The sequence below is a fragment of the Rosa rugosa genome, chromosome 6 (assembly GCF_958449725.1).
Source record: "Rosa rugosa chromosome 6, drRosRugo1.1, whole genome shotgun sequence".
NCBI classification, from domain to species: Eukaryota; Viridiplantae; Streptophyta; class Magnoliopsida; order Rosales; family Rosaceae; genus Rosa; species Rosa rugosa.
The window spans coordinates 49,311,485-49,338,599 of NC_084825.1; the positions used below are offsets into that span (position 1 = coordinate 49,311,485).

The 27,115-nt window shown below is 37.9% G+C and overlaps 5 protein-coding genes across 7 annotated transcripts; 3 read left to right on the forward strand and 2 right to left on the reverse strand.

Annotated features, from left to right (window-relative positions):
* The first annotated feature begins 4,593 nt into the window (after positions 1–4,593).
* LOC133717633 (ethylene-responsive transcription factor 2-like) lies at positions 4,594–5,686 on the forward strand. The gene has a single exon (XM_062144344.1). It carries the CDS (start codon positions 4,691–4,693, stop codon positions 5,549–5,551), a length of 861 nt encoding a protein of 286 aa, XP_062000328.1. The 5' UTR covers positions 4,594–4,690; the 3' UTR covers positions 5,552–5,686.
* An 8,912-nt stretch (positions 5,687–14,598) lies between these two features.
* On the reverse strand, positions 14,599–16,481 carry LOC133715095 (uncharacterized). 3 transcript variants are annotated; one of them, XM_062141449.1, is made up of 2 exons: positions 16,302–16,481; positions 14,599–16,101 (listed from the first exon to the last, which is right to left on the reverse strand). In XM_062141449.1, the coding sequence occupies exon 2, from the start codon at positions 15,834–15,836 to the stop codon at positions 14,883–14,885; it is 954 nt and encodes a 317-aa protein (XP_061997433.1). In that variant the 5' UTR covers positions 15,837–16,101; positions 16,302–16,481; the 3' UTR covers positions 14,599–14,882. The 3 variants fall into 3 exon arrangements, with proteins under 3 accessions (XP_061997433.1, XP_061997435.1, XP_061997434.1); XM_062141451.1 differs by having other exon boundaries at positions 14,599–16,169; XM_062141450.1 differs by having other exon boundaries at positions 14,599–16,158; positions 16,235–16,481.
* Positions 16,482–16,632: 151 nt separating this feature from the next.
* Positions 16,633–17,876, forward strand: LOC133715096 (ethylene-responsive transcription factor ERF104-like). Its single transcript, XM_062141453.1, has one exon. It carries the CDS (start codon positions 16,781–16,783, stop codon positions 17,663–17,665), a length of 885 nt encoding a protein of 294 aa, XP_061997437.1. The 5' UTR covers positions 16,633–16,780; the 3' UTR covers positions 17,666–17,876.
* A 1,852-nt stretch (positions 17,877–19,728) lies between these two features.
* LOC133717905 (ethylene-responsive transcription factor ERF106-like) lies at positions 19,729–20,850 on the forward strand. The gene has a single exon (XM_062144658.1). The coding sequence runs from the start codon at positions 20,044–20,046 to the stop codon at positions 20,656–20,658; it is 615 nt and encodes a 204-aa protein (XP_062000642.1). The 5' UTR covers positions 19,729–20,043; the 3' UTR covers positions 20,659–20,850.
* A 1,165-nt stretch (positions 20,851–22,015) lies between these two features.
* Positions 22,016–27,054, reverse strand: LOC133715230 (ATP-dependent 6-phosphofructokinase 4, chloroplastic). Its single transcript, XM_062141646.1, has 14 exons — positions 26,708–27,054; positions 26,573–26,619; positions 26,447–26,486; positions 26,292–26,354; positions 26,080–26,217; positions 25,692–25,850; positions 25,500–25,553; positions 25,360–25,428; positions 24,788–24,917; positions 24,643–24,683; positions 24,042–24,266; positions 23,608–23,656; positions 23,236–23,390; positions 22,016–22,599 (listed from the first exon to the last, which is right to left on the reverse strand). Exons 1-14 carry the CDS (start codon positions 26,963–26,965, stop codon positions 22,447–22,449), a joined length of 1,581 nt encoding a protein of 526 aa, XP_061997630.1. The 5' UTR covers positions 26,966–27,054; the 3' UTR covers positions 22,016–22,446.
* Between the last annotated feature and the right edge of the window lie 61 nt (positions 27,055–27,115).

Consider the following 27,115-nt stretch of genomic DNA (forward strand, 5'->3'; position numbering starts at 1 on the left):
ATTTTCCTGGGCAACAAGTCATTGATTAAATTATTGTGAAATTTCACCTATAAAATTCAATTTTCTACCTAACCACCTATGAGTACATATTGTATATGTCAACCTCCTGGGATCATTCCAAAGTTTGGATAGTATTTTGTGTTCGTAGAAATTCTGTTCATAAACCACACAACACATATTTTTAATCTGGTTGTAAGGTGGGAACTGGGTCTTCAGGATCAGGATCAAATCCATTCACATGCATGATTATGATTATTCCCTTCACTTTCTGAGTTGGGAGCTCTGCATTAAGTTTAGGGCAACTAGTAACCTTCGCGTCAAGGCGTATGAAGTCTTCCAACGTAGAAATTTATGGCATCTGAAGCTTATTTAATCAAGTAATTAACTCTTAATTTTGTTAAGACAACCCCAATTAGTGAGTGGTTAAGTTGACTAGTTTTTTTTTTTCTTTTTCTTTTTATGAAAGTTTAAAGTTGACTAGTTATTGTAGGTATTGATGACAGATTAAATTAAATTTTTTTTTGAAGGGCAGATTAAATTAATTTTTTTTTAAAGAATATCATGTCGATATATAAATAATTCTCAGGCCAAAAAGGACCATTACATATCCTCCCTCTACCGATTTTGGGTAGATAAAGAGTTTGTGGTGAAACCACAGCGATACATAGATTAGGTCCGATCATTTGACGGTACCCATGCTCACTTATTCAAAGAAAGCCTATAAACTATGTTACCAATGACAAGTAAATAGGCATAGTTCAAAGAAACGTAAAACTAAATCTTCTCCTTGCCCTTAACACTAGGGCTAGGAGGTTTTCCAGGGCAAAGCACGCTAAGCACCTTTTCAGCTGCAACCTTCTTCAGTGAAGGGTTTTTGTTTTTCGATCCCAGAGGCCGGCCTTTTTTCTTTTTTTGATCCACCTTGATCAGCTGCATAGATGCCTGAGGGAGTGAGCCTTCCTTAGGAACTAAGATACCCCCTGGAGCTTCAATGAGACCTAGGGATTTAGCTGAAAATTTTGTGTGGAATTCCGGGACCTTCAATTTCTTGGGCACCATAGATGAGCTAGCAGCAGTCTCACCTTCATGAAACAGAAGCTTCAGTTTTTTTGGGGATGTATATGGCGATGGAGGACGGCCTCGTTTCGCCGTGGAGGACTCCACTTCAACAGGGACCAAGGCTAAACCATTTGCCTCATTAACATGCTTGAAATCTTCACTGCGGAGCACAATAGGCTTGCGGTACTTGTGCATGACAGGAGTGCCAAACAGGTTGCGCGCAATTGGGGGCAGTTTAGGGGTTTGTATGCCCTGAAACCGAAATGTTCCATTCTGGAAACGAAGATCGGAAAAACCTGGGAATTGGGATGTTAGAGATTTCCCCAGTTGCGTCGCACTTGCAGCAGTTTCATCCACAGTTGGTGCATCAGCATTAGGGCAAACTCCCTGCTCATGAAACAAAAGATGGCAACCCCTGCATTGTCCACGTAAGTTCTCAAAGAAAAAGGTAATTTCTTGTACTACTCCCGGAATGATTTTGAGAGTCCTCTTCAGAAAAAATGGATGAGATATGGCATGAGCAACGTGAACCCTAATCTGACCTTTATTGTCAAAAAGTCTTTGATCAAAGTCCAAATACTTACCCGCCACAGAAGCAACATTCATGATAGTTTTCTTATCTTCCAGGGCTGGCGGGATACCTGTGATTTTGACCCAGAAGAAGAGCAGATGCATGGGGATGTGGAGGGGATCCTCCAGGCCATCATATTGCTGAAGTAGAACTGGGGCTTTGTTGAAATACCAAGGCCCTCCCCTTAAGATCTTATTTCGGTCACGTTTCAGATCAAAGGAGAAGGCAAAACGACCTTGGGTACAATCTTGAACCTTAAAGACTCCATTGATGACCCAGATGCGTCGGAAGTGGCGAAGGAGATCTGGAGTGCCGAATGGTTTCTTTGTCAGCGGTTTGGCTAAGAGAAAAGCCTGAGAGTTTGAGCGCCTCTCTGAGCCATTCAAGTGTGAGATGTCAACTACGTCAGAGCCTGCTAAGGCAAGGGATGTAGCGAAGCTCGCTGTGACGTCGTCAATGGACGCCATTTGCAGTGCACAGGGGGCCGTAAAGGATACTGCCGTGAGGAAGAGGAATAGGGTTTGGGAGCGGCTTCAGAGTCGCATTAGGGTTTTGTCTTTTAGCTGGCAGATTAAATTAATTAAGAAGACCAAAATGTTTGAAAAATTGGAGCCAGATAGAATCAACAAGATTGATGAATTTGACGGGTATGAAGGGCTTTGTCTTTTTATATAAATAACAAGTTAACAACTCAAAAAGGGTTTTGCTTAGATGATAAAAACAAGAAAAACTAGAGAAAAAACAACCGAGGGTTAGGGCTTGTTGTGAAACGAATTTGAAAATTTGTAAAAATTAAACCTATCACAAGCTTCCTCTCTTTTGTCAGGTTCAAGATTATGCTACCCAAAATTGAGGTATGTGGTGATAAAAATAATGATGTTATAGGTGGACTTTTATTGATTGAAAATTGTCCTTGACCAAAAATAGCTTAAACTATGGATGTGGCATTGGATCTTCCAAGCCAGTTTAAACTCTGACGCAGTCGGAAGTAACGGGGTTTACAAGTGATAAACTCTAAAAGACATAGTTCTGGAGTCCACCAGAGAAATAGAGAGACTCTCTAGATTTTAATAAATTTGATATGATAAACTGATCTTAATACATATCATGATGGTGCTTATATAGGCATCTAAGTCAAAACCTAATCACAATCATAACCTAACAAGAAATCTTAAAGAATTCAAATTAAAAAGGAAAATAAAAACCTAAATAAAAAGAATCCTAAAACAAATGTAAAACAAGCCTAAAAATATTAAATCCCGAATCGGATGATTAAAACGATATATTTTGGCCTAAATCTGTTAGGGCTCACTAAAGTGAGTCTTGAAGATCTCGTCGTTCCCATTCTGGAAAGGTATCATGCATCTCAAACGGACATTCTGGCAAAAAGTTAATCAAATTTGATTCACAATCAAAACCTGACTTTTTGCACGAGTAACCCGAAAAGTCCAAAACCAAATCTTCTTGAATATTCCAACAGCTAGTAACCTCATTATGCGTGAGTTACTTATTTTCCAATCACTCTTCTTGATCCTACGCCGCTTCTTTACTTTTATGGTTTTCTGGTTAAACCGGGCCCATTCTCGTCCTACATCAAACTCAAAACTGAAGCTGTGTGTGATAGTCTTTGACAAGTATATGGGTGGCAACCAATTGGGACTTGGATGATGAAGATTTGGAAATGATCAATGAAGATGATTTTAGGTTTGGTGCATCACTCGTGTCTTCTCTCCTTTATCCCAAGGATAGAAGAGCAAAACTCTTAATTCCCTTAACGCTAAAATAAGGGAAGGTTTTAGGTAGTTGATAAATTAAAAAATGGCTTAATATCCTCTCTATATTAGTCAAATAATATACCGTAGGTATTATTATTAAGTCACTAGCACAAAACAATCGATAAGAGAGATGAATGACATGGATCCACCTAACATCATTATTTTGATCAAAAACATGGTTCAAACAAGACCATATATAATACGCATGCATGCTTTACTATAATGATATAAACACCAATTTATAGTTCATGCTAGTACCATATAAGTAATAATGGCAAATGAAAGAATAAAATAACTCCCCGTGGTTAAGTTTAATAAGAATAAGGGTACGTAATTGTTCTCTGCACCAGATTTCTCTGCTCACCAAACCCCTTGAATATTAAAACCCCCAATTCTGGTCCCCGTTAACCATCTATATTAAATTATAAATAAAATAAAATCTATATTTAACATTATACATACTTTACTGAATAAGCTGCGGTCCTGCGGACCAGAGTTGTCAACCCGAGTTTACTGTACACTAGTCCATCGCACTTTCCGAACATCATAATCTGAACGTAAGAAAATAACTTTCGCATAAAAAAAAAAAAAAAGAATCTGAACGTAAGAAACCTAAGAAATGAGGTAGTTGCAGAAAAGAAAGGGACCGATGAAGTTGAAAAATCTGGCCGGAAAGTTCTCGGATTAACCAAAAAGAAACACGTAAATCCCTAGATATTTATGCGTGTGAGATTCGGGTCGGTTTGTTGCTGTACAAAAAACATTAATGCTGAATTGCAGAGTCATACCCCTCTATCTCTCGCTCCCTCTGTTTTCACACGCCTGGAAATTGAATTGGAAATATCGACAAAAGAAAATGGACTAGTAGGGTTGCTCTCATCCATAATTCCATATGGAATATGGAGACCCGTAATATTCCATATGGCAAACGATTTCCCATGACGTCAGCACCACCACGTAGCCACCCCAGTCCTTCTTCCTGCTGGGCCCTGAAGCCTTCCCACCCAGTTTGGCCACTTCCTATTCCATTAACTAATTTTCAGAGAGAAAATTAATTTAGTGAATGCTAATTGGGAGTTAAAATATCTGCGTTTTCCCATTGTACCCCAAAAAAAAAAAAAAAATCTGCTTTTTCCTATTGACCGCCTCACTTTTTTTCTATATATACCTCTCATTCCCTCCTTTACTAAAATTCTTCAACCTGCTCAGTTCTCCTTCATCATCCTCTTCCTTCTTTCTCCATTACCACAATTTACTTTGTCTGTCATATAAGAAACAAACCACGATGACAGAGCTAAATGGTCTTCACGATCATTTTCTTCTTCATCCAAACTTAATCATCGACCCTCTAACAGAACAGTGGGGAGACTTGCCCTTCAAGTTGGACGATTTCGAGGACATGCTCGTCTACGACTCCCTCTGGACCGCCTTCAGCTCCGATTTGTCCACACCCTCCACGGAGGACTTAACCACCGCCGTCAAGCCCGAGCCGGCCTATAACTACTTCGATGAACTACATCAAATTTTGCAGCCTCAAGAGTCATCGATTCTACATGATCAAGTTTCCATCAACATCAGCGCGCCAAATGAACTATCATCACCGGAAACTGAATCAACAGTCTCTCAGACGAGCTATGATCAGCTACAAGAGGAAGTCCCTACCCCAAAAGTACAGAAGGTACTTGGCGGCGGTACGAGTAGCGTTTCAAGAGGGAGGCATTACAGAGGGGTGAGACAGCGGCCGTGGGGAAAGTTCGCCGCCGAGATTCGAGATCCGGCGAAGAACGGGGCTCGAGTGTGGCTTGGCACCTATGAGACCTCCGAGGAAGCGGCTGTGGCTTATGACCGAGCCGCTTACCGGATGCGTGGTGCCAAGGCTTTGCTCAATTTTCCACACCGAATTGGCCTGAATGAACCGCCGCCGGTTAGGGTCACCGGCAAGCGTAAAGACCCTGATCAACAAGCCGGAAACAGTCCCACATCGACGACTACAAGAACGCCGAACTTGAATAAGAGGACCAAAGCCAGCTTGGCGTCGCCGGCGCCTGATATGGGAGCTGATGCTCAGTTTGAAAGAGATGATCGTACCAGAGTAAATGTCAATCGTACAAGACATAATAGTAATGTGGGTTTACTAGTCAACTGAGAAAATGTTGATAGTTACTATAACCACCGATCTAATGTGATAGGGAGAATGTTACTCTTTCAGATTTACTACGGGTTTGATCAATGATGATACATAACATGCAAAATAAAGTGCTTGAGAGGATGTTCGTTTTTCCCTAATTTTTGTAGCTACATCTCCAAAATTCCAAATGTATAATTTGCCAACAGAAAAACGCTAAATGTATCAAAGAAGTGATGCCAATAAGAAACTTTTAACTTTACACTTAAAACGAGTAATGATTTCATAAGAGAATTACGTTAGAGTGAAAAAACGCAACAATCAAATAAGTCATATTATATTGACTAAAATAAATGAAATTTATGATTGGACTTGTTTGATATGAAACTGTGTATGTAGTTAGAAAATTTGTCTCTCCTTAATTGTAAATTTTAGTACGTGACGATAAAATCATATTTCAATTATCATATATATGGTATATAGAAACAATGCAGAGAGTGACTTCCATAAGCAAAATGGAAAAGCGTCCATTCCATTCCATAAAGCCAGCAGCAATGGAACACCAAGTTAATCTTTGCAGTATGAGAGTTAATGGCTACCACTAGGCAAAGCTGCACCAGACAATCACTACAAGTTGTGTTGTACGGTTCTGAATGTATTGCCCACCGGACAGAAAAATCAATCGGGATCTGTAATCTTCACTTTTGATTCTTCTGTCTCCTCCGCCTCCGAAGTTGGGGCCGGCGCCGTCAGGGGTTGGTGGCTTCTCCATTAATTATCTCCAATTTGTAATTTAGTATTTACAATGCATCTTTAAAAAAAAAAGCATACACTATATTTTCCTTTGTATAATTTAAAAGGATAGTAGATCCTCACGTCTCATTAATCATTAAAAAAAAAAAAATTAGCAGCTATGGTGGCTATGCCCGTACATATGTTTTGGCCTACAATAATAATATTATTACATTCAAAAAATTTCTATTGTTACCTGGTTTTATTGTCAAATTGATAGCGAACTATTATTACTTTAGTACTTTTTAATATAAATAAATATTGGATAGAGTTTTGAATTCGAATTAATTGTCGTAGTGGACAAGCTAATATCTCCACATTAATTAAATTCGTACAATTTCTCTGATATGACATGTGGATGTATGAATTATAGATATTTTGAGCACTGAACTACTTTCTCTTTTGGCCAATAAATAAGCTATATTCTATAAGTCGAAGTAGAACGGTATGTAATAATTGATCCATAGACAATTGTTTGACGAATGGACTGTTTCGAAACCGCATAATATTAGTGTGAAAGAAATTAGTATATTTGTATCCATGTTGTCACATCTGAGAGAAAAGACAATAACAACCGCCTGAGATTCTCCTTTTAACACCATTACTTATTTAAACACAAACTTTGTATCGGGCCGCTCAAGTTTGGGGGGCCTTTTTCATTTTGGGACATTTAAAAGAGTGCTAGTTATTTCTTAATTCACTTACAATAATCATTTTAAACGATGAGAGTTCAGTTTAATAGTAGTCAATTATTAATGTGTATTTCATTGCTATTATATATCCCGGCCATGCTCATATGATTCACTTCAGTCTTGACTCTGTTGTTGACACTTGGTTTTTGGAGTTCAACCTTTTTTTGTGTGAATAACCCATAGAGTAATCTTATTTCGCAATAATCTCTGGTTAAATCGTCTGAATTCATTCCAAGATCTATGGTCTATCAGGAATTGAACTTATTATATATTTGTCTTTTTTTTCTTTCTAATGATCAGGAAATGCTTAAATTCTTTTCTTTAGTTGAAAAAAAAGACAAATATACTAAACCCCCAACCTTTTAAGTCTTTAATTACAATTTGATCTAAATGGTGAAATTTGAAAGACAAATCTTCTCAGGCACGGAACCGGGGGGTGGCTGAGGTGTACTGCAGCCCACCCCATTTGTGAGAGAAATATATACAGGGTATATGTTATAGAATGGTCTTTCTCCAATATCCTCTAAAGGCCTTTCCCTCTCTCTCATCTCTAATTCATTTTCTTCTATTCTTCTCTTCTGTGATTCTTTTCTTACTTTTTTCTTTCCTTGTGTATTTAGTCATTTCCAGTTCCATCTAAGATAGACTTCTCTATCAGACCAAAACAAAATAAATGAATTCTCCAATTTTATCATTTTTTCAATTAAGAGTTTAGCATTGAATTCTAATATATGATCTAATTTAGATTTTCATCAAGGAAATGTCATAAAACTTATTAGTGAATTTATTTTTTCCTTCAAACTGAGAACTTGGTTTGATTCAGCCCATCTTCTTTTACAATCTTGATGCCGTCCTTGGATCTTCTAAAAAAACTCGCTGGAATCCATATCCATTCATCATTCTAGTCATGTCCAAGATGTATTTTGACTATTTTCACATGCATTACTAGCAACATCAAACTCTAGCTTGAAGCTTGATTATGGGGACTAAAATTTACATTCCCTAATTTATAATCCACACTCCCTCTTTCATTCGTTAATCAAACTTCTCATAAAAAAAAAAACAAAATCTAAGAAAGACAAAATTTAAGTTATTAAAAAAAATATAAAGTGTGAATTTCACTCCACTTAATTATCAGTCATTCATTTAATATACATAAATTTTTGAAATTTAATGACAGCTACGTTTATATTAATTAATTAAATTTAAACTAAGTAGCCAAGAGTGTAGTCCAATATAAACAACAGTCTTTTATCTCTAGTGGGGTCTTTAATTATTTGTTGATCTGTCTGTTTTTTAATTTCAGCTCGTGGAGTTTGAAATCAAAAGCATCTTCTCCGGATGAATGTGCCTTATATAATGCAATAATGCATTAGGCCATTATGTACGTATGGCCCTATATATGGGACACAGATGAGTCTGCGGGATAGCCCTACTCACAACTTTTTCCGATCATCCAATTTTTCCAACTAGTTGAAAACAACGACCAAAAGACTACTACTTCTCAAGTCAATATGTGACTCGATCTCTTACATTATTTTCTTGTTCATTAATTTTCTGGGTTTCAAACTTTGAAATACATTCACCAACCACAATGTCAATGACTACGTACACTCTTTTCCATATGACATACAGATAGGTCGTTAGAATTGAAAGGTTACAATTTATACATAGCCACACATTATACAAATCATAAACCAGCCCAAGTTATATATTCCTAAACAGCCTCGATTGCCACTTGAGTACTGGAGTGGGTACCATCACTACAATACTACCGCACCTAGGTTAGTTTTGCACGTTCGAACGTCCATTTGATTAGAAACTGTAGTCTTCCTCAACAATCATCCCAATTATATTGTCTTCTATATATAATGCAAAGTTAAAATATACAGTAACTCATGGTGGGTATGGTGCTATTTTATGGGATTATAAAGGTGTTGTTCTCAGTGCTTTTGCCTCTAATTTGGACATTTCCAGCTCAGTTGCAGCAGAGGTAATGGCGGTGATCAAAGCAATTGAACTAGCTTGGGTTAGAGATTGGAAGCATCTTTGGCTAGAAGTTGACTCTTCTATTATTCTTGATTTTCTTCGGTCTCCTTCTTTAGTGCCTTGGCAACTGCGGGTAGAATGGAAAAACTGTTTGTTCCGTATTTCTCAGATGCATTTTCACTCATCTCATATATTTCGTGAATGGAATCATGTTGCTGACGCATTGGCTAACTACGGTACGTTGAATAATGGTTTTGTGTGGTGGAATATAGCTCCCCCTTTCATTGCTTCGCTTTGTAATGAGGACCGTTTGGGTCTTCCGAAATTTCGTTTTCGATAGTTGGTATCTTTTTAGGAGTTCTTGGCTTTATATGTCCCCTCTCTTGTACTCTTTTTCTCTTCTTTAATAAATTATGGGATGCTAGGGATCTTCCCCTCATCCCGTTTCATAAAAAAAAAAAAAACAGTAAGTCAGTACTCATAAGATAAGATTATATAGAACGTCCCGAACTTGTCAAAATGGCGAGGCACTGTATTGCAATGCACAATTAGAGCATTTCACATGCGCCAAAGGGGTTTATTTTGGGCCTAAGAAGCCTTTAGGTTTCCCTTGACAAAGTAAAAAAAAAAAAAAAAAGATTATATAGAACGTATAGCATGTAATTCAATGATCGACATTTGCAAAAAAAAAAAAAAAAAAAAGATAAAAAAATGTTCATAATTTTTCAGTGAACATTTTAATGTTAAATCACCCTCATACTTATTCTACTTTATATGTACGACATATCATAGTATGTGTATAAGTTTAAATTATTAACTGATGTTGATTGCATGGGCGGCTCTTTTGTAAGAGCTAGTGATTTTTTTTACGAATTACTGAAATTAGTAAACTCACAAAATGAATAATTTCAATCACTTTCGATCATATAATTAATTAAACTACTTAAGGATTTTGCAGGTCTAAGTGATATATATGTATCTTAATTTTTGCCCAATTCAAAAGTGGTATGTATCTTTTTTCCCAATTCAAAAGTGGTATCTGTTTTATTTTATTTTATTTTCACCAAAAAGGACAATGGGTTCTCAGAATATTTGAATTATTCTTTGGTTAGAGTTTTTATGTTTGTTTATAGACCAATGATAGATCCATGGAAGGAAGGTTGAAGACGCTTAGAAAAAACAAACTCAAAATTGTAGGTAAATTGAAGTGAAAGCAACTCTTCAGTCTAAATTCATGTGGTACGTAGCATATTTGAGTAGCCAGCTTTGTATCGTCAATAGTCATACGATCCAACGGTCGCAAGTACGAGCTAGGGTGTCCAACATGCATGAAAGTCTTGAAATTGATAGAGCAACGTAGCTTAGCCAGCTTGGTCAGATGTACTGCGTATTTAAACTTGGTCAAATGTTCAACCTTGGCCAGTTCGTCGTCATGGATGACATGGAGTTTGAATACTGATCCATCAGATTTTGCTACTATGTTTGTAGTAGTAAAGCAGCAACCGCAAAGTTTGAGAGTCAGCAAGCAAAGTAACAAGAGCTGCTTTGGACCCCCTTCCCCCAATCACATTCAGAGTTGTCTCACTCAAAAATACTCTTGTTAATTACCCAGTATTGAATGCATTTTGCATTGCAGTGTTATGATTATAATTGCTCGTTGTTTGTATCGTTTTTATTGAATATAACGAATAATTTTGTTACGTATTAGTAACCATCGTTCATATTATCATATTGTTAAATGAATATTTTGTTAATTTTTCTCATATATTTTAGAGTAAGTTTATCCGTTGTGTCACTGAACTCAGGGTCCCTAGGTCAATGAGTTAGACACTTATTCACTGTTTTTTTTTTTATGTTTGTTTCCAACTGTTTGGTCTTGGTCTGTTTCCAAACTAGATTTGTGTCACTCTGGTTCTGATCCACAGTGATCTAAGGTCAGTTTGGAATCTTATCCAATGACCCATAACCATCTGATGGAAACAAACATAAAAAAGCGTGCAGTGAACATAATCTGACCTAATGACTTAGCGATCTTGACTCAGTGACCAAACGGATGAACTTGCTCTTGCGTTTCTCACTTTTATATTTAGAAGTAGAAATATCTTTCCATACCCAAAAAGTAAACGCAAACAAACATGCATCTGCTGCCACAATTCGTATTCTCAGTACCTCAGTGCTGGAATTGTTTACGCTACAGATTTTCGTTGTTGTTGACTGGAACTGCTAGCGTGATGTCAAACTCTGCCATATATAAACGCCGTCCATTAATTGTGTTCTCATTTGAAAAGGAGATGGAGAAGAAAGCCATTCAGAGCTCTCATAGAAAGCCTTTTAATATGATCAATGTTGATTCACGGCCAGCTCTGAAAAAGTCTGCAACTTTTTGCAGTACATACTCTTAAACTCTAAGCTAGCTAGCAACTGGCCCAGTTTTCTTTGTATGAGTACCTAAGCAACTTACCTTCTGAAGATTTGACCAACCGACGTAAGTAAACAATTGAGTTCAGAAGTTAGATAGGGTAAATTTTTCAACGTGAAATTACGGCAGCCCATAATCAAAAGTGACTTTTCGTTTTATAATTAATTAAACATTTAAAACATGTCGATGTTCAAGTCAGCTGAACTCATTATATTTGGTAAATGTGCAATGCATGCATGATCATATACTTATCAAAGCATAATATTCAATTCAATTGGGTCGATACCAATTTTAATCATGCTTCTCATAGGTCTGAGCTAGCTGTAACATTTGTCCCATACACATTTTCCTTTCTCTGATTCCTTTGAATTCATCAGATGTACGTATGAACTTCTCATTCCCCCACTTATAATATACTGATATATATGTTTTGTAGTGTTGTGTTGTCACATGCATATTACGAATTAACAAAGACAAATGGAACAACAAATGATTGGCCGAGTTACACTCCTCTTATTGGTTTAGTCTTAGATAAAAAGAAAATCCTAGCTCTGCAATTCAATGTGAGTTATAAGTTAACTAAAGGGACTTTTAGTCATTTAAATTACCTTTTCATAAAGTGATTAGACTCCTCTGCCTATTGATGGAATATTACTTAATGACCTCTTCCAAAGAGTACGTACCTTGCTGTTAAAATACTACTAATTACTTACTAAATTTTCAGAATAGTTACACTAAATGAATCATATTTTGAGTACCACTTAGATCTCACTTTATGTGATAGTTGGCGTAGCATACAGTCTAATTTATCATAAAATTACATTAAATGCCGTAATTGAGCTACTGCTCTGTAAAGTAAGATGCATGTAGTTCATTGAGCAGGCTAGCATTATTCTTCTCCAAACTAAATAGTCAAATTGGCCTTTAGCATGGTCTAAATACTTGGATTATATATATTTTTTCCCAAGTTATGAATGTATGAAGATAGGTTGAACACGGGTGTATGAGACATAAACTACTATGTTTATGAAATTTTTTTTTTTTTTTTTTGAATGGGTTTATGAAATTTATATAAGATCTTTTTGGAGGTCAATGTATACTTGATTTGAATACACTCATCAATCAACTTTTATAGAATCACTTTACCGCATTAATTGAACCCATTTCGCATAAGGTTGGTGGGAGAATCCAAGTTCAATAATCTGATGACTTTAAACAGCTGATTAATCACATACTACCTCCACTAATCAAATATTTATTATTGACTAAATGAAAACTTGGAAAATGGCAAGTTTGTCATTGTGTTCTAAAAGCAAAGATCCAAGAGCCATGGTCTCTATATGTCGGCTCAATCGTTATAAAAAAAAAACAAAAAATGTCTACATTAATATGTAAACATATAACAATTAGTTAGGATGATTATCAAAGGACCATCTCATTATCTATAAATTAATACATTCGGTGGCGGTCTAACTAAGCCACAGCTCAAAGGGAAGCAAAAATCCAAAACATCATGGCCAAAAATTAAAGCGCGCGGTTGGATCAGCCAAATGCCAAACCACTTGGTTGACAGTATATATCATACTAGGGCCTCTGTGGGGACAACAAAATTAATTTATATAAGCCGTGAGGACATAAGCAAGTTGATCGAAGTGACTTTAACTTGCAAGTGGAGGCAAGGATTCGATGAATGATGTTCACATACGAAGAACTTTGCATGAAATGTACGAAAGCTCCTCGATGATGATTTGCTGACTTCGAGCTTGAAATTTCTGCAAAAAAGTTTGATTTTAGAGACAGTTTAGTCAAGGTTAAATCACACGTGGTTTTAATTTGAATTCTCCCCTTTGAATGTCAAACAAACACAAATATATTCAAATGTGATGTGTATTGAAAAAGTGAAACATTTTAAATATTTAAGAAAAAAAATGATATATCGTTTTACCCTCGCTAGTAAAATAGAGGACAGTACAAAAATGTGTTGGAGATTGATAGATTATATCATTATAAAATCGAGAATTATATCTTCAGCTGTGTTTAATAAATTAGAGTTTGAATGACATTAAGAAAGAATCGGAGGTAGAACGTGTGAAAAGAGAAATGTAAAATTAGGTGAAAATGAATTAAAAACATACGTATGTGTTTTGAATTATTAGAAATATGAGATGCATAATGAGTTGCTTAAGTTACAAGGTTAGGCAGATTGCTAGATTGAGCCAAAATTTTCTCGGATTCAGGTGAGAGAAAGAAAATGTTTTATTTTAATACTCTTTTACTTGCCCCAAACTTGAGGTAAATGAAATAATTTTGTGAAATTTCATGATTGTTTTGTCCTAATCAAAGAAAAAATTTGTTGGGTTTAATATCTTTCTTATTTTGCTTGAGGTTTTATAATTGCCTTGGATCAAATGTCAATGCATGTCATTATCGTCATTGATAAGGTCATTAGTCCAATGGCACGTGTGAGGGACTGCAGTCGTCACTGACCACGCTCGTCTTCAGTCAGTAGAAACTTTTACATATTCTTTGAATCCACAGCTAGCTAAGCTCATATTATCCTCTGTGTTTAAATGGCACCTGCGTTTAGAATTTAAACTATAATTAGTACAATTATGCTCTCTGTCATTAAGTTTAAAATAGTACTAATGATATACGTAGCAGTAGACGCCACAAAAAAACAAGTGACGATCCATAGTAAGACACAAGCTCATGTTTTAAACATACTTCTTAATTCAAACACGTGGGCTGTTTACTACTCGTTAATTATGTCTTAAAGTAAGGAGGACATAATCATAGCTATTTTATACGCTAATTGTCTTTTGATTTAATCAATATTCGGATACTGAGGTACGGTTGAGTCTTTGACAAGGTTCCCAACCTCTATTTTTATTAATTTTGTATTTTTTTAATACCGTCTTACTTTGACAACATTTGTTACTCTAGCTAAATCCTAAATGGTGTTTGATTTTCCCTAAATTATGAATTTACCTCATTGAATTTTTTTTTTTGGAATGTTATCCTCTTACTATTGAAAACTAAGGCAATGTTTGTATGGGTGAGGTTCTAATGAGGACTTTATGATGACTTTTAAATTAACGGTTTTTGGATGACATGTGTGTTGTAGAATTAATATTTCAATTAAAAGTTGAACCACTCATCCAACTGTTGATTTGAAAATCCTCATTGAATCCTTATTTAAAACTCTTCAGTAGAGCCTCTCAAATGTTTGTCTATCTCCCTAATGTATTTAGGTTTCCATTAATTTTTCTATTAATAATAAAGACATGTTGAAGAAATAGTGAGTTGTCAAAGAACTTTCTCCACTCTGGTATCCTGAGAAGCACGCTCTAGTCTGTCGTCAATTGACTCCATGACAAGCTTTAATTGGCAGCGATAGATGATCGATGAAACACACAAATAAAGTGACAAGTTTGCTACGAGGATACAAAATCTTTAATCACTATTCTTGTGCCAAAGCATTGTAAGAAGAAAAGAAAAGATCGGTGGAGATGGCCGGAAAGGAAACCAATAAAGCGGTGTTGGAGTTATCAAGTTTTTTTTTTTTTTTTGAAACAAGGGCCGGTGTGGCTGCCCTCAGGCTTTCATAAATGAAACCGACGAATACAAGGGGGGGGACAAAGAGCCTAAACCTCATATTACAATCTGCATCAAGAGTACATCCAGAAAAGAAGTCAATAGACGACTCTACTAAACACTTGTATTCCAATCCACACCAACTAGCAAAGAACACGCTCCAGACGGTTCTATTTGCTTCCAAGCAGTGACACGACGGAAAGATTACTTGATCTGTAACTCTAATACAGCAAAGCATAATGTCACTTCTCCCAGCTTTCCTATCATGTTGCCACTGGAATCTACATCCAGTGGCATGAAGTCTCACCCTGCCACTAGGAGGCAGCAACCATTTGACAACGCAAGTAAATCGCCGCCTACCTAGAGCAGACAAGGCACAAAGAGTGCACCCACGGGCAAAAAGCCCAACTATCCCTACACAACGAGTATAGGGACTTATTACGCGCAAAAAGCGCAAAACAACCCACAAACTGCAAACAACAAAATAAACAAAGCAACAACTGGAAACAAAACAAACAGAAATTAAAAAACAGCAGCAAAGCCCAAAAGCGGAAGCCCGACCCATCCACCATCTCTCCCAAGGGCCCAACGCAGAAGCCCACCAAGCAAGCATCGAGTGCCATCTGCCGGCACCAGACCGTCGTCCCCGAGGAGCACCCCGCCGCCGCGCATCAACCCTGCACCGCCGCACCACCACGACACGCAGACCATTCATCAACCAGATCAGCTCCCGAAACCAGATCCAGAAACGAGCTGAGCCCACGCCGGACTCAACACAGCCCTGAGATCGAGATCTCAGCCACCGCCCCCCAGCCCGCATATGTCGCAGGACCACCACGAACCGCCGTCGGCCACCCGCGTCCCAGAGCCACACCAACTGCTTCAGAGACACCACGGAACCATGCCGCCGGCAATCCGCATCCCAGAGCCACACCAACTGCTCCAGAGACACCACGGTACCACGCCACCGGCCATCCACGGCCCAGAGCCACACCAACTGCTCCAGAGACACCGCGGAACCACGCCGCCGGCCATCCGCGTCCCAGAGCCACACCAACTGCTCCAGAGACACCACGGTACCCCTCCTGCAGACCCACGACCAAGATCCGGAAGGGAGGAGTTATCAAGTTTCAAAACACTGTCTCTATAAAAACTTGGAGTTATCAAGTTTTTATAGAGACAGTGTTTTGAAACTTTTTACCATTTTAAAGAACACACCTATAATACTTTGATAAAGAAAAATATGATGAAGATGAACAAGATATATGTAACATAAAAGACTTACTTTTCAAAGGTCACGGAGTAATTCTTTAAATTGCTTTGCAGGAGTAGAGTAGTGTGGAGAAATTGCGTTTGTTAAGCTTTTTGCTTAGGTGGGTTATGATTGTTATCTATTTGTTACGAGCTTAGGTAACCTTTATAAAGTTTAAAGCATTAGCTGGAAGTAACCTGGAAATTGTTAATTAAAAACGTGAAGCCTAAAACAACAATAGAATAATAGAATATAGCCTCCAAACAGTCTCCAGTCCACTATCGACTTTGTATATTCCACCAAAAATCCAAAATGATGCTTCCTATCTCTGTCCTCGAACCTAATGTGAAGCCACACATTCAGACCTTTCCCCAATTTGCAACTCCTTCCCATCTTCTTCCCCCCTTCGCATATATATAACCACCCTCACACTCCTCTTTTCCACTCAAACCACTACTCTTCACTTTGAATTTCAAACTTCAAATTCCTTCCAAGACTTCCAAACATAAAAAATGGAACAAGCTTCTGCCCTAGACATGATCAGCCAACACCTTCTCAGTGAGTTTAGCTCCATGGATAGCTTCATCACCAGCCTCAACAACTGCACCTCCAACATTGATCAAACCCCTCAATATCAACAAGCTGATGATTCCTTCAAAGTCTCTGATTACTTACTCCCTTCTGAACCCGAATTCGAGTTCGAAACCAAGCCTCAGATTGTCCACCCCGAGCCATCCCCAAAGAAAAATTCGACTCTCAGTCACCGCAAGCCGGTCATCAACGTGGCAATACCAACAAGGCCGGCTCCAGCTGTGGCGCCTGCTGTTTCTGCGAGCGTCACAGCTGCTCAGAGTTTGATAAACTCTGAGAACGAGGCGAGGCACTACAGGGGCGTCCGTAGACGTCCTTGGGGCAAGTACGCTGCCGAAATCCGTGACCCTAACAAAAGGGGGTCACGGGTTTGGCTGGGGACCTTTGACACCGCCGTTGAAGCGGCCAAGGCTTATGATCTCGCGGCGTTTAAGTTGAGGGGGAGCAAAGCCATCCTCAACTTTCCTCTTGAAATTAACAGCAACATCGCGGCGGCTCAGCCTCTTCAGGCGAGCGTAGTTGGCCGGAAGAGGAGGAGGTCTGAGAGTGCAGAGGGTAACAGTGAGGGTGTGGAGAGTAATAAAGCGATGAAGAAGGAGGAGGAAACCATAAGCAGTGGCAACAGCACCTCACCAATTGGATCATCCATTTCATCAGCAACAGCACCAGTTAACTGTCCATTAACGCCGTCGAATTGGACGTCAATTTGGGATAGCAAAGACCTTGACGGAATTTTCAGTGTGCCTCCTTTGTCACCATTATCTCCTCACCCCTGTTTCGGATACAACCAGCTTCTAATTCATTGATTAATTACCAGAAACTATAGGAAGTTGTCCATCTGCAAAAGAGAGTGATGATGATGATGATTTAGGAGTTTGCTACTGTAAATATCTTAGAGATGATCGATGAGTTTAATTTCTCTGTACTACGCAATATGGTTGAAGAATTCATATTGTGCTCTTCCTGGAATTATTTATTCGTTTATTATATAATGAAATTGCTTCTGATTTTCATAAACTTCTTTAAGCCTTTTGTTTTGGTTCCTTTGATTATAAATATAATGTGTTGAGACTTCAGATCATTGTTTTGGCAGTAGTAAAATATAAGGTGACCATTGCGTATGGGCAACTTGCAACTATTTCTGATGTCAGGATTCAGGAGATAACTATTCATTACTGTTGTTCTGTACAAATTAATGTCAGGATATTATAAGATCAGCTAGGATGATATTGTTAATTATGTTTATTCATATATAATTAGGCTTCAAAACTAATGTAGCATGTCTCCAATACCCTCCAGTAGATTCTCATGAACATGTACGTTAGTTTAGTAATACAAATTACGGAAAAGATGATCTCGAATGGTAAAAGAACTTACAGCGGCTTTACTAATCTTACAACGGTACGTTTTTCCATTATAAGATTAACTCCCAGTCATTTTTGTATCTGTTCAACACAATGTGTCGGATGGTGAAAACCCAAGATACCGAACTACATGCATGCATTTGGGACGGACAAGTGGATGACATTTTTGGCAAGGTTCATTAACTTCAATTTATGTAGAAAGAGATGTGGAGCGTGATGTTGTACTTGCCGTCACTAAATTCCTTGCAATGAAACTATGAAGGGTTGTGACTAGTCCTTTACTAGTAGGCAAGAGGAGAAATAAAAAATTGCTCTACTTCCGGTCATTTGGGTTCGTCTAGCAACTTTTGATAATATCATTTCTCATAGTACAATAATTAGTTGACGAGATACCGAAGAGAGTGTCAGTTAGGTCACTGATCAATTGATTGGTCATATTTATCGATTTAAAGATGGATAGTCTATTAGATCACAATTCTTTCGACGGAGACATTCTCATGGTACAATAATTAGGTGACGAGATACCGAACAAATTATCAATTAGGTCACCGATCAATTGAGTGAGAATTTGTCTAGTTGCCAGTGGGATGAATGGGATGGTATTGCCCATTAGTCACTTGTTCTTCTACAAAATCTAAGCTTCATATATAATTATGTCTCCTGCTTCTATTTTATGAATTCATTTTTATGAAATGCACCAATAATAATAGTTTTTCTTGATATTATTTATAAAAATTGAGATATGAAACTCGTCAAATTAAGAGACTCAACGCCACGCTCATTATTTCGTGAAAAAAAATTATCTAGATGCACATAATTCATAAATCTCATAAATAAAAAGAATAGAAGAATCACCATTTTCACAAATTATAAGCCAAGATGTAATTTCTCAAACAAAAAAGCGATTAATTTTATGAGCCACACAATTACGTACACTTACGAGACTGATGGATAAACTTTAATACGTGTATCGCACTAAAAATTAAAAGATGTCTAATCTCTATAATGACAACCGCAACCACGAAGTAGGTGTTCGCCATCTTTCTTTCGGCTCTATAGTTCTATTCAAATGTAAAGATCATAAACCAGCTGGTGTTCTAAATATCAACGAATTAACAAGGTTAGGTTAGGTTATCCAGAAATCCGGTTGTTAATCTCTGGCAATTGGATCATTTAATGAAATGTACTATGTTATGCACTGTCTTCTCATTTCAAGTTGATGATGGTGAAGTCTCTCTTACAGCTTTTTCCATACCCTTTGTATCTAGACAAAGAGCCGAGCTTCACCATTGATGTCTTATTGATCACATGGACAGCGATATCTCTCCCTCTCTTTATACAAATTATGAGTCAGTTGCAAATGAGGGCCCCTATTTCAATACTAGTTGCATGAAACTTGTTGTCCATGACTGAAACTCTGGTGGATGATGATGTCCTTCCCAGTCCTTGTACAATGTCTCCATTATACACAACAGCTAAGCTCTACTAGTACCAAGTGGATAGCCCAAAACAGAAACAAACCCTCATTACAGTATGGGTTGCTCTCATCATCTTCTTCATTCTTTAATGATCCCAAGGATAAGATCATGAATCACTCAGGCCACAGTGAAATTAAAGGTCACGATATCCCCCCTCTTTTATGGTGAAAACTGAACAGTGATCCTCTCCGCTGTGAAAATGGTAGATTCCTAACCCTCATAAACAATAGCAGCCCATCAGGTCTTTTTCCTATATAATATAATATATAAAATTGTTGCCCAACTTTCTTCAACCAGTCTATATCCTTTAAAAATACTCTAGGATATGCTCTTAGTTTGAAAATGGCAGCAACCCAAGAACAAGATGAGTCAACTCTCGAACTCATACGCCAACATCTCTTAGGAGACTTCACCTTCACAGACAGCTTCATCACCAATCTCAACTACGAACAAAGCCCAGAAATCTCCTACTTCCAACCCATCAAATCCGAGTACTCCATATCCGAGTCCGAGTCCACCTCCCCCGTTTCAAACTACCTCAACCCGAAACCCGAACCCATGAGCTCCAATAGCGAGCCCAAGAGAAAGTCGAGTTCTTCCAACTCCAGCTCACCGACTGGCGAGGCCGCCAGGCATTACAGGGGAGTCCGGAGAAGGCCGTGGGGCAAGTTTGCGGCGGAGATCCGTGACCCGGCCCGGAAGGGGAGCCGGGTCTGGCTGGGGACGTTTGACACTGATGTGGATGCTGCTAAGGCCTATGATTGTGCTGCATTCAAGCTCAGGGGAAGGAAAGCTATACTGAATTTTCCGCTGGAGGCCGGAGAGTCCGACCCGCCAAGTAATACGGGTCGGAAAAGGAGGAAGTCAGTGAAGCAAGAGGAGGAGGCGGCGCCGGCTCCGGAGGCGGAAGAGGTGGAGGTTCAAAGTTGGGTAGATTGGGATGGAGAAGATGCCTGAAAGCTCGTCTGGTTTCTCAGGATCATCTACTGCTAAGAATATCAATGGGTGTGGGTGTATTGTTTTACTGAATGAATTACTACAAATGTGAGATGAGATGAGATGAGAAATTAGAGTGATAATTAGACTAATTAGAAATAAGAATGCTGCAATGTGTAATTATTGTTAATACAATCTTTAGCTTTTTAATTACTTTTTATCTTTATCTTTAGTGCGATAATAACATGATATGAAGTTTGGATGTATGCATTACGGAATGCGGATAATTAATGTGAGTTGAGAGTTCAAACGGTGAATGTACAATCTCGAGTCCCAATCTATTGCGGATAATCAATGAGACATGAGAATTCAAGCAACGAATACATGATCTCGAGTCTCAATCCGCAATGGAGACGTCTACACTTAAAAAGAGACATTTTTCAATGTGATTTGAAAAAGGCCAATAGAGTCCCCTAGAGATTTAGGGGTGGACTTACTATATGGGAATTGCAACGTCTCTACACACATGCCCACATAAAATGGGAGTTGTAACATCTCCACCCAAAAGTCCTCGCTCCACATAAATGAGAAAAGAATTTGTCACTCTCCTCCATTCCCCTAAGTTTACATCTTCACCTTCTTTATCAGAAAGTCCAGAAGGTGGATGTGTCAAAATGGTGTTGACAAATCAGAATCAGGTTGCAAAAGATATGAAGAAAGGTCAACGAACCTAAACTTGTAGCAAAAAAATCTCGTGCGTGTACCAACCGTGGCAGCTAACATAACTAATTATATAACAGAGGCGGAAAGGTATTCACATGAGACTCGATGCTATCGACATGGTTATGATTCTATCAACAACTTGTATCACAAAGGAGTAAAGGACCCCAGATCATATAAGACATTGTAAATGCCGACTTTTTCCGTACACGACTTGTAATCAGGACCTAGCACGCAACCCCTTGAAATAACGACAGGTTGCAACTAGCATATGTAGTTTTTGTCTATATGAATATTTGGATGAGAAAATTTCGTTCCTTGATGGAACATGCAAGTTGAAATTGGATGATCAGGACGAGAGATATTAGATGTAGGGGTATTGTCCTCATCATCTTATCCAGATTGTTTTAAATGGCTAAATGTGACACAACTTGATGCTAAAGAATAAACTATGGTAGAAGATATTATATGCTGCTTTAGAACAACCGCAAGTGAGGAGGTTCATTTTCTCCTTTTACTATGGGGAAAGATGTTGCCTTCGAAGAAATGCTATATGCTATAAGGTGGTTGAATATCACAGATGCCTTGGAATGTGAAATGCGGAAGAAGATGATGATGATGATGCTAAGACACTGAAAGTGAGCATTAACAGCGTTGAGAGGGAGAGAATAGTTAATTTTGAATTCAAATTTAATAGATTTTGGTTTCTGTCAATTACAACAAATTGCGAGTATAACCTATAACAAGAAATCTTAAAGAATGGAAGAAAGAGCTGAGAAATAGAGGAGTTATCAAAAAATTGAGAGGGAGAGTATTTATGTGGAATCGTTTTCAAATGAAATTTAAGGTAACTTTAATGGTTTCCTATTTTTATTCTAGCTATTTCTCCCACTCCTCTCTTTCTCATCCTCCATCTCCCCTCTTTCTGTTAAATATCTTTACAAGAATCTTACCAATCCCTAAATTAAGTGCACTAGGAAACTGGATGGTATAAAACTACTTTGGAATGGTAATATGGACCTGCCCGCATATGCAAGATACAATGTTGTCCTGTTCATTAGCGAAAGAATCGAGCTCAGCTGCATCAATTTATGTAGATGTATTTTCCAAGTTGCTGTTGATCAGATCAACTCTAGACTGCAACTCATTTCTCTCCAAAAAACTAGGCTGATTCGTCGATGCAAGAAGTCTAGCCCACATCCGATCTGTCAAGTTCACTGTGTTTTGCGTCTCTGTCACACGCTGCAACACCAAATATGCCATTTAGAACTATATACTTTCTACCTTTTGGTCAATAATAACCATAGACATCCAACAGCAACAACAGAAGGACAAAAATAGCACCCTAACTGGCATACAGATTAAAAGCTATTAGCCTGGGAAATTCTGTTCATGGGCCTGAGAATTCAGTTAGATTGGACATGCGATGTAGTTGTGCTCCATGAGTCTATTTCAGCTCTCTAATCTGTGTAAAGTTATAGCCTTTCACATTTAGTTTTGTTTTTAGTCAAAATGGTCATAGTCCTTTTCCTTTCTCTGTAGGGTGTTGGGTTTAGTTTTTCATGAGTCTATTTCAGCTCTCTAATCTGTGTAAAGTTATAGCCTTTCATATTTAGTTTTGTTTTTATTCAAAACAGTCATAGTCCTTTTCCTTTCTGTGTACAGTGTTCGGTTTAGTTTTTTTTTGTACTTGACTCCTTAGTAGGGAAAGTCTACTTTCATGCATACTACCGAAAATTCAAGCAGATTAACTTACTAAACTTTTACGGTTTTTATAATTTCCACTAGGACATAAGATAAGAGAAGGAAAGAAACTATAATCATAAACCAGAGCCGAAATCACCCTGCAGAAACAAACTGAGCAGAAAAAATGCTTACAGAAATTGGAATATAGGCATGTCTGCTGTTAACAGGCCCAACCGTGAAACCACTGTATCCAGCCATGGCCCCATGAACAGCACTATGAGCCAGAAGAGTGCAGTATATATTGTCTGATGCATTACTTGGAATAGCTCGAATCATATATGTTGGATCTACAGATAGAAAAGCATTGTAGGAGCACTATATTAAATACAGAAGTAGCATCCAGAAACTAACTGATATTAAGGATTGTAGGAGCACTATATTAAATACAGAAACTAACTGATATTAAGGAAACATTAGTAGAGATCACATTCACTGAGATATATAATGAAAAAAGAAAAGAAAAAAGGCGAGAGAACACACAAATTAACACTGTTTCAAATATACCTATATATTTCATATTTACCGCCATCTGCTGACCTTTTGTAAAATGATCCTGTGTCAGTAACAAATAATAAAACTGAGTCAGTAGTATTCATAGTATTTATAGGAAAACATTAACTCGCAACACACTTTAAACAAGTCTCCCAAAATGAAAAAACAAGATTGAAGATAGAGTGAGAAGAAGCTCTCTCTGGATTTAATGACAAGCCTCAGAGCAGAGGAAGCCAATACTATCCAGATTTGGGGTCAACAATGATGGAAATATCCTCATGTAATTTTGTGAATCAACTTCCAAAACCACATAAAGTACTTCAATGTATAGAATGGACAAATGCTTCAAATACAATAGTACATGTGATACCCACATTGACTTTTCCAAAAGCCACACTCATTAAGTCATGAATAAGATGAAATTATGAGGAAAGAATCTACTACACCTTAATCTTTTGGGTTAACCATATACCAACATCTAGTAGCAACTTATTTCCGGATGCATCTTTCTCTCCAGCAGCATGGATTTGCTGGGCAACATACTCCTGCCCGGCTCCTTCTGCTACTACGATAACTATATGTCCATTCTCTTTAAGACGCTGTTCAATAAATTCGAAAAGCCCACCCTGGCCTTCCAAATAGAATGGAGATTCTGGAATCAAGCAACAATCCTGTTACATCCAAGCAGCAGTTATGTAGCAACACTTTTAGTTCTTTCCAACCACAACAATTAAACCATTATGCATGTTCTTAATAGCCATATAACATTTCATTCAATGGAGAATGGATGATAAATATCCTTGAAATGAGGATAGCTCCTTCAAACTTATATGTGATGTCATCGTCATACGATATCTCACATAACAACATAACTTCAGTTCCATAATTATTCTGCCATTACTTTCGCTATTCATATCTCTTACCATCGAACACACTTTTGGATATGCTCCTCAAATGATATGATATTTTCAAATTTGACAGGTTTTTCCAGAGCCATGGAGATTATAAGTAGGTTAACGCTCTGGAGAAAGGGACTAAAAGTCTTACCACATCTCGACTTGCCAAAGTTGCATGTAATGCAATGAAGCCTACAGGAGAAAAATCATGAAGTACAGGAAACATGTGTTAGCAACCTTATAGCTACATCGGAATTGCACACGAGTTTATTGATTATATCATTCAATACACATACCACTGTATCTTCCCATCAGTTTGACAATTCCGATTCCATTTTCCACACTTTCAACCTCCACATGTGCAGCATTAATAGCCCTCTGAGCTTCTTCAACAGCAGTGTCAAAACCAAAAGACTTGTCTATCACCTAATTCAAAATTCCCAAAATCATACCACTAAATTACTAGACCCGTTGTATCTAAGCTTAAAAGTCTTAGAGAATCCACAAGTAGAAATCTTTTCGGAAGTAATTGGATCTCTTAATCAAAGAGACAAGGGAAAATAAACAGTAAGGTGTTCTATTTAAATTCTATTCCCATAAGATTGTTGGGCAACTTTATAAATTTTTGTTTTAAAACTTAACAGGATTCATCCATATTAAATATAGGTCTTCTGTATATGTGCACAAGAAATTTGTAGTGTACTAGAAATTCATATTGGGATCATGAACCTGCCCAATTAACGCCAGTATTTAACTGAAAAATTTAGAAATGGCATTAAAACTTAACATCACTTGCAGAAATTAGCAGCATAATACTTTAAAACTTAACATCATTTGCAGAAATGGCATTAGGGTTGATAGAACTTACAGTAATATCATTGTCAATTGTTTTAGGAACCCCAGCAACTGCCACTTGAAGACCACGTTTCTCAACTTCCTTGACAAAATAGGCGAATGTCACAACATTCTATAACAACGAAAATGAATTCAGCTTACAGAAATATTCACCTCATATATTAGAGCTGCTCCTTTTTGGGTGCCATCACCTCCAATTATGTATACCTAAAAGCCAGATTACCAACTTCCTTCCATTAAATTCTTTCTTTGGCAGTTGGTGTACCACTTCCATAAACTATAAGTAATCTGAGCAGTACAAAGTCCCAAACAAATGAGAAACAGGAGAATATATGATAATTCTACCTGATTTATTCCCCGGTCCTGTATGTTATCAACTATCTTGTTGGTATCATGACCTCCTCGTGAAGTGCGGAGAAAGGTGCCACCCCGCTTATGGATATCATTGACAACTTTAGGTGTCAACTTTAATGTATTTTTAGAATAAAAGCCTCTATATCCTCCCTGCAAGTTTTCAACGGTAGCAAGGGAATGTTATAATTCTTGAATAGTAACTTTTTACTCTAAGAATATAGTATCCAGATACTAACAATTATACCAAGAAAAGGAAAAGAGAGATAGTTTTCCTGCAGGTTGCCAACATCAACATGAAACAGAAAGGCTACAACAAACTTTTCATATCCTTTCACAGCAAAAATTGTACAGAGCTGGAGACAGTGTAAACAAAACTAACCTCAATTCCAAGTATATCCTCAACACCATACATGTAGCTCAAGCCACATACTATCTCTCGAATCACAGTATTGATCCCCGGGCATAAACCCCCACATGTCACTATACAAGCACGCACTTCCTCCGACTTGAAATAAACCTAACATTCCAAAGATCATGTCACTATGCTTTCCATTCTCCCTACACACAACGTAATTCAGAAGAAAATTGTACCTTTTCCCGAGGCCCTGCACGTCGAAAATGCACCCCTCTAGGACTATCATCTTGAACAACAACCTGAAAACAGTGTATGATACAGTCATTTGTATACTTAAAGCTTAGCAATAAGAATTCTTTGTATTTCGGAAGCACGAAAAAGGATTGCTTACTTTCTGCGCAACTGCATCCGCAGGGCTCACAAAAGTTTTCCTAGCAATACAAATATATAATCACTGAAATTGAAGTTTCCAACGGAAAAAAAAAAAAAAACAAACAAACAGAATAAGCAAACTTACTTGACAACTGCATAAGCTTGGCTCTGTTGCAATGGATTCGGATATGACTGAAAAGGAAGAAGAAGAAGATAGCATTCATTAAAATTAAACTTCATAACTAAATTAGTACAAAAATTATGAAAAATTGAAGATTACCGGCAAGTTTGAGAGGAAATCGGTCAAATGAGGAACGTCTTCGAGAACGAAGCCGTCGTCCTGCGGCTGATGATTCGAGCTCTGAGATCGGATAGGCCGGTTTTGGCGGGAAAGAGACGGAACGAGGAAGGTTCTGGATTTGAGGCTCGGACGGCGGAGGTTACGGAGAGAAATTGAAGCTTGGGATTTGGAGCCGAGTCGGCGGCGAGGCGAAGGCAGGAGAAGAGAGGAAGACGATAAAGAAATGGTGGAATCCATTTGGAAATTCTCAGGGGAAATGGAGATCAGCTGGGAAATGGCGAGCCTTGGGAATCCCGTATTGGTTCGTTAACGGCGTCTTGACTTCAAGAAGGCAGGAGAAGATGTAGTGAGGACACTTGGCTGGTCAAAGTAAACCGCCACGTAGCT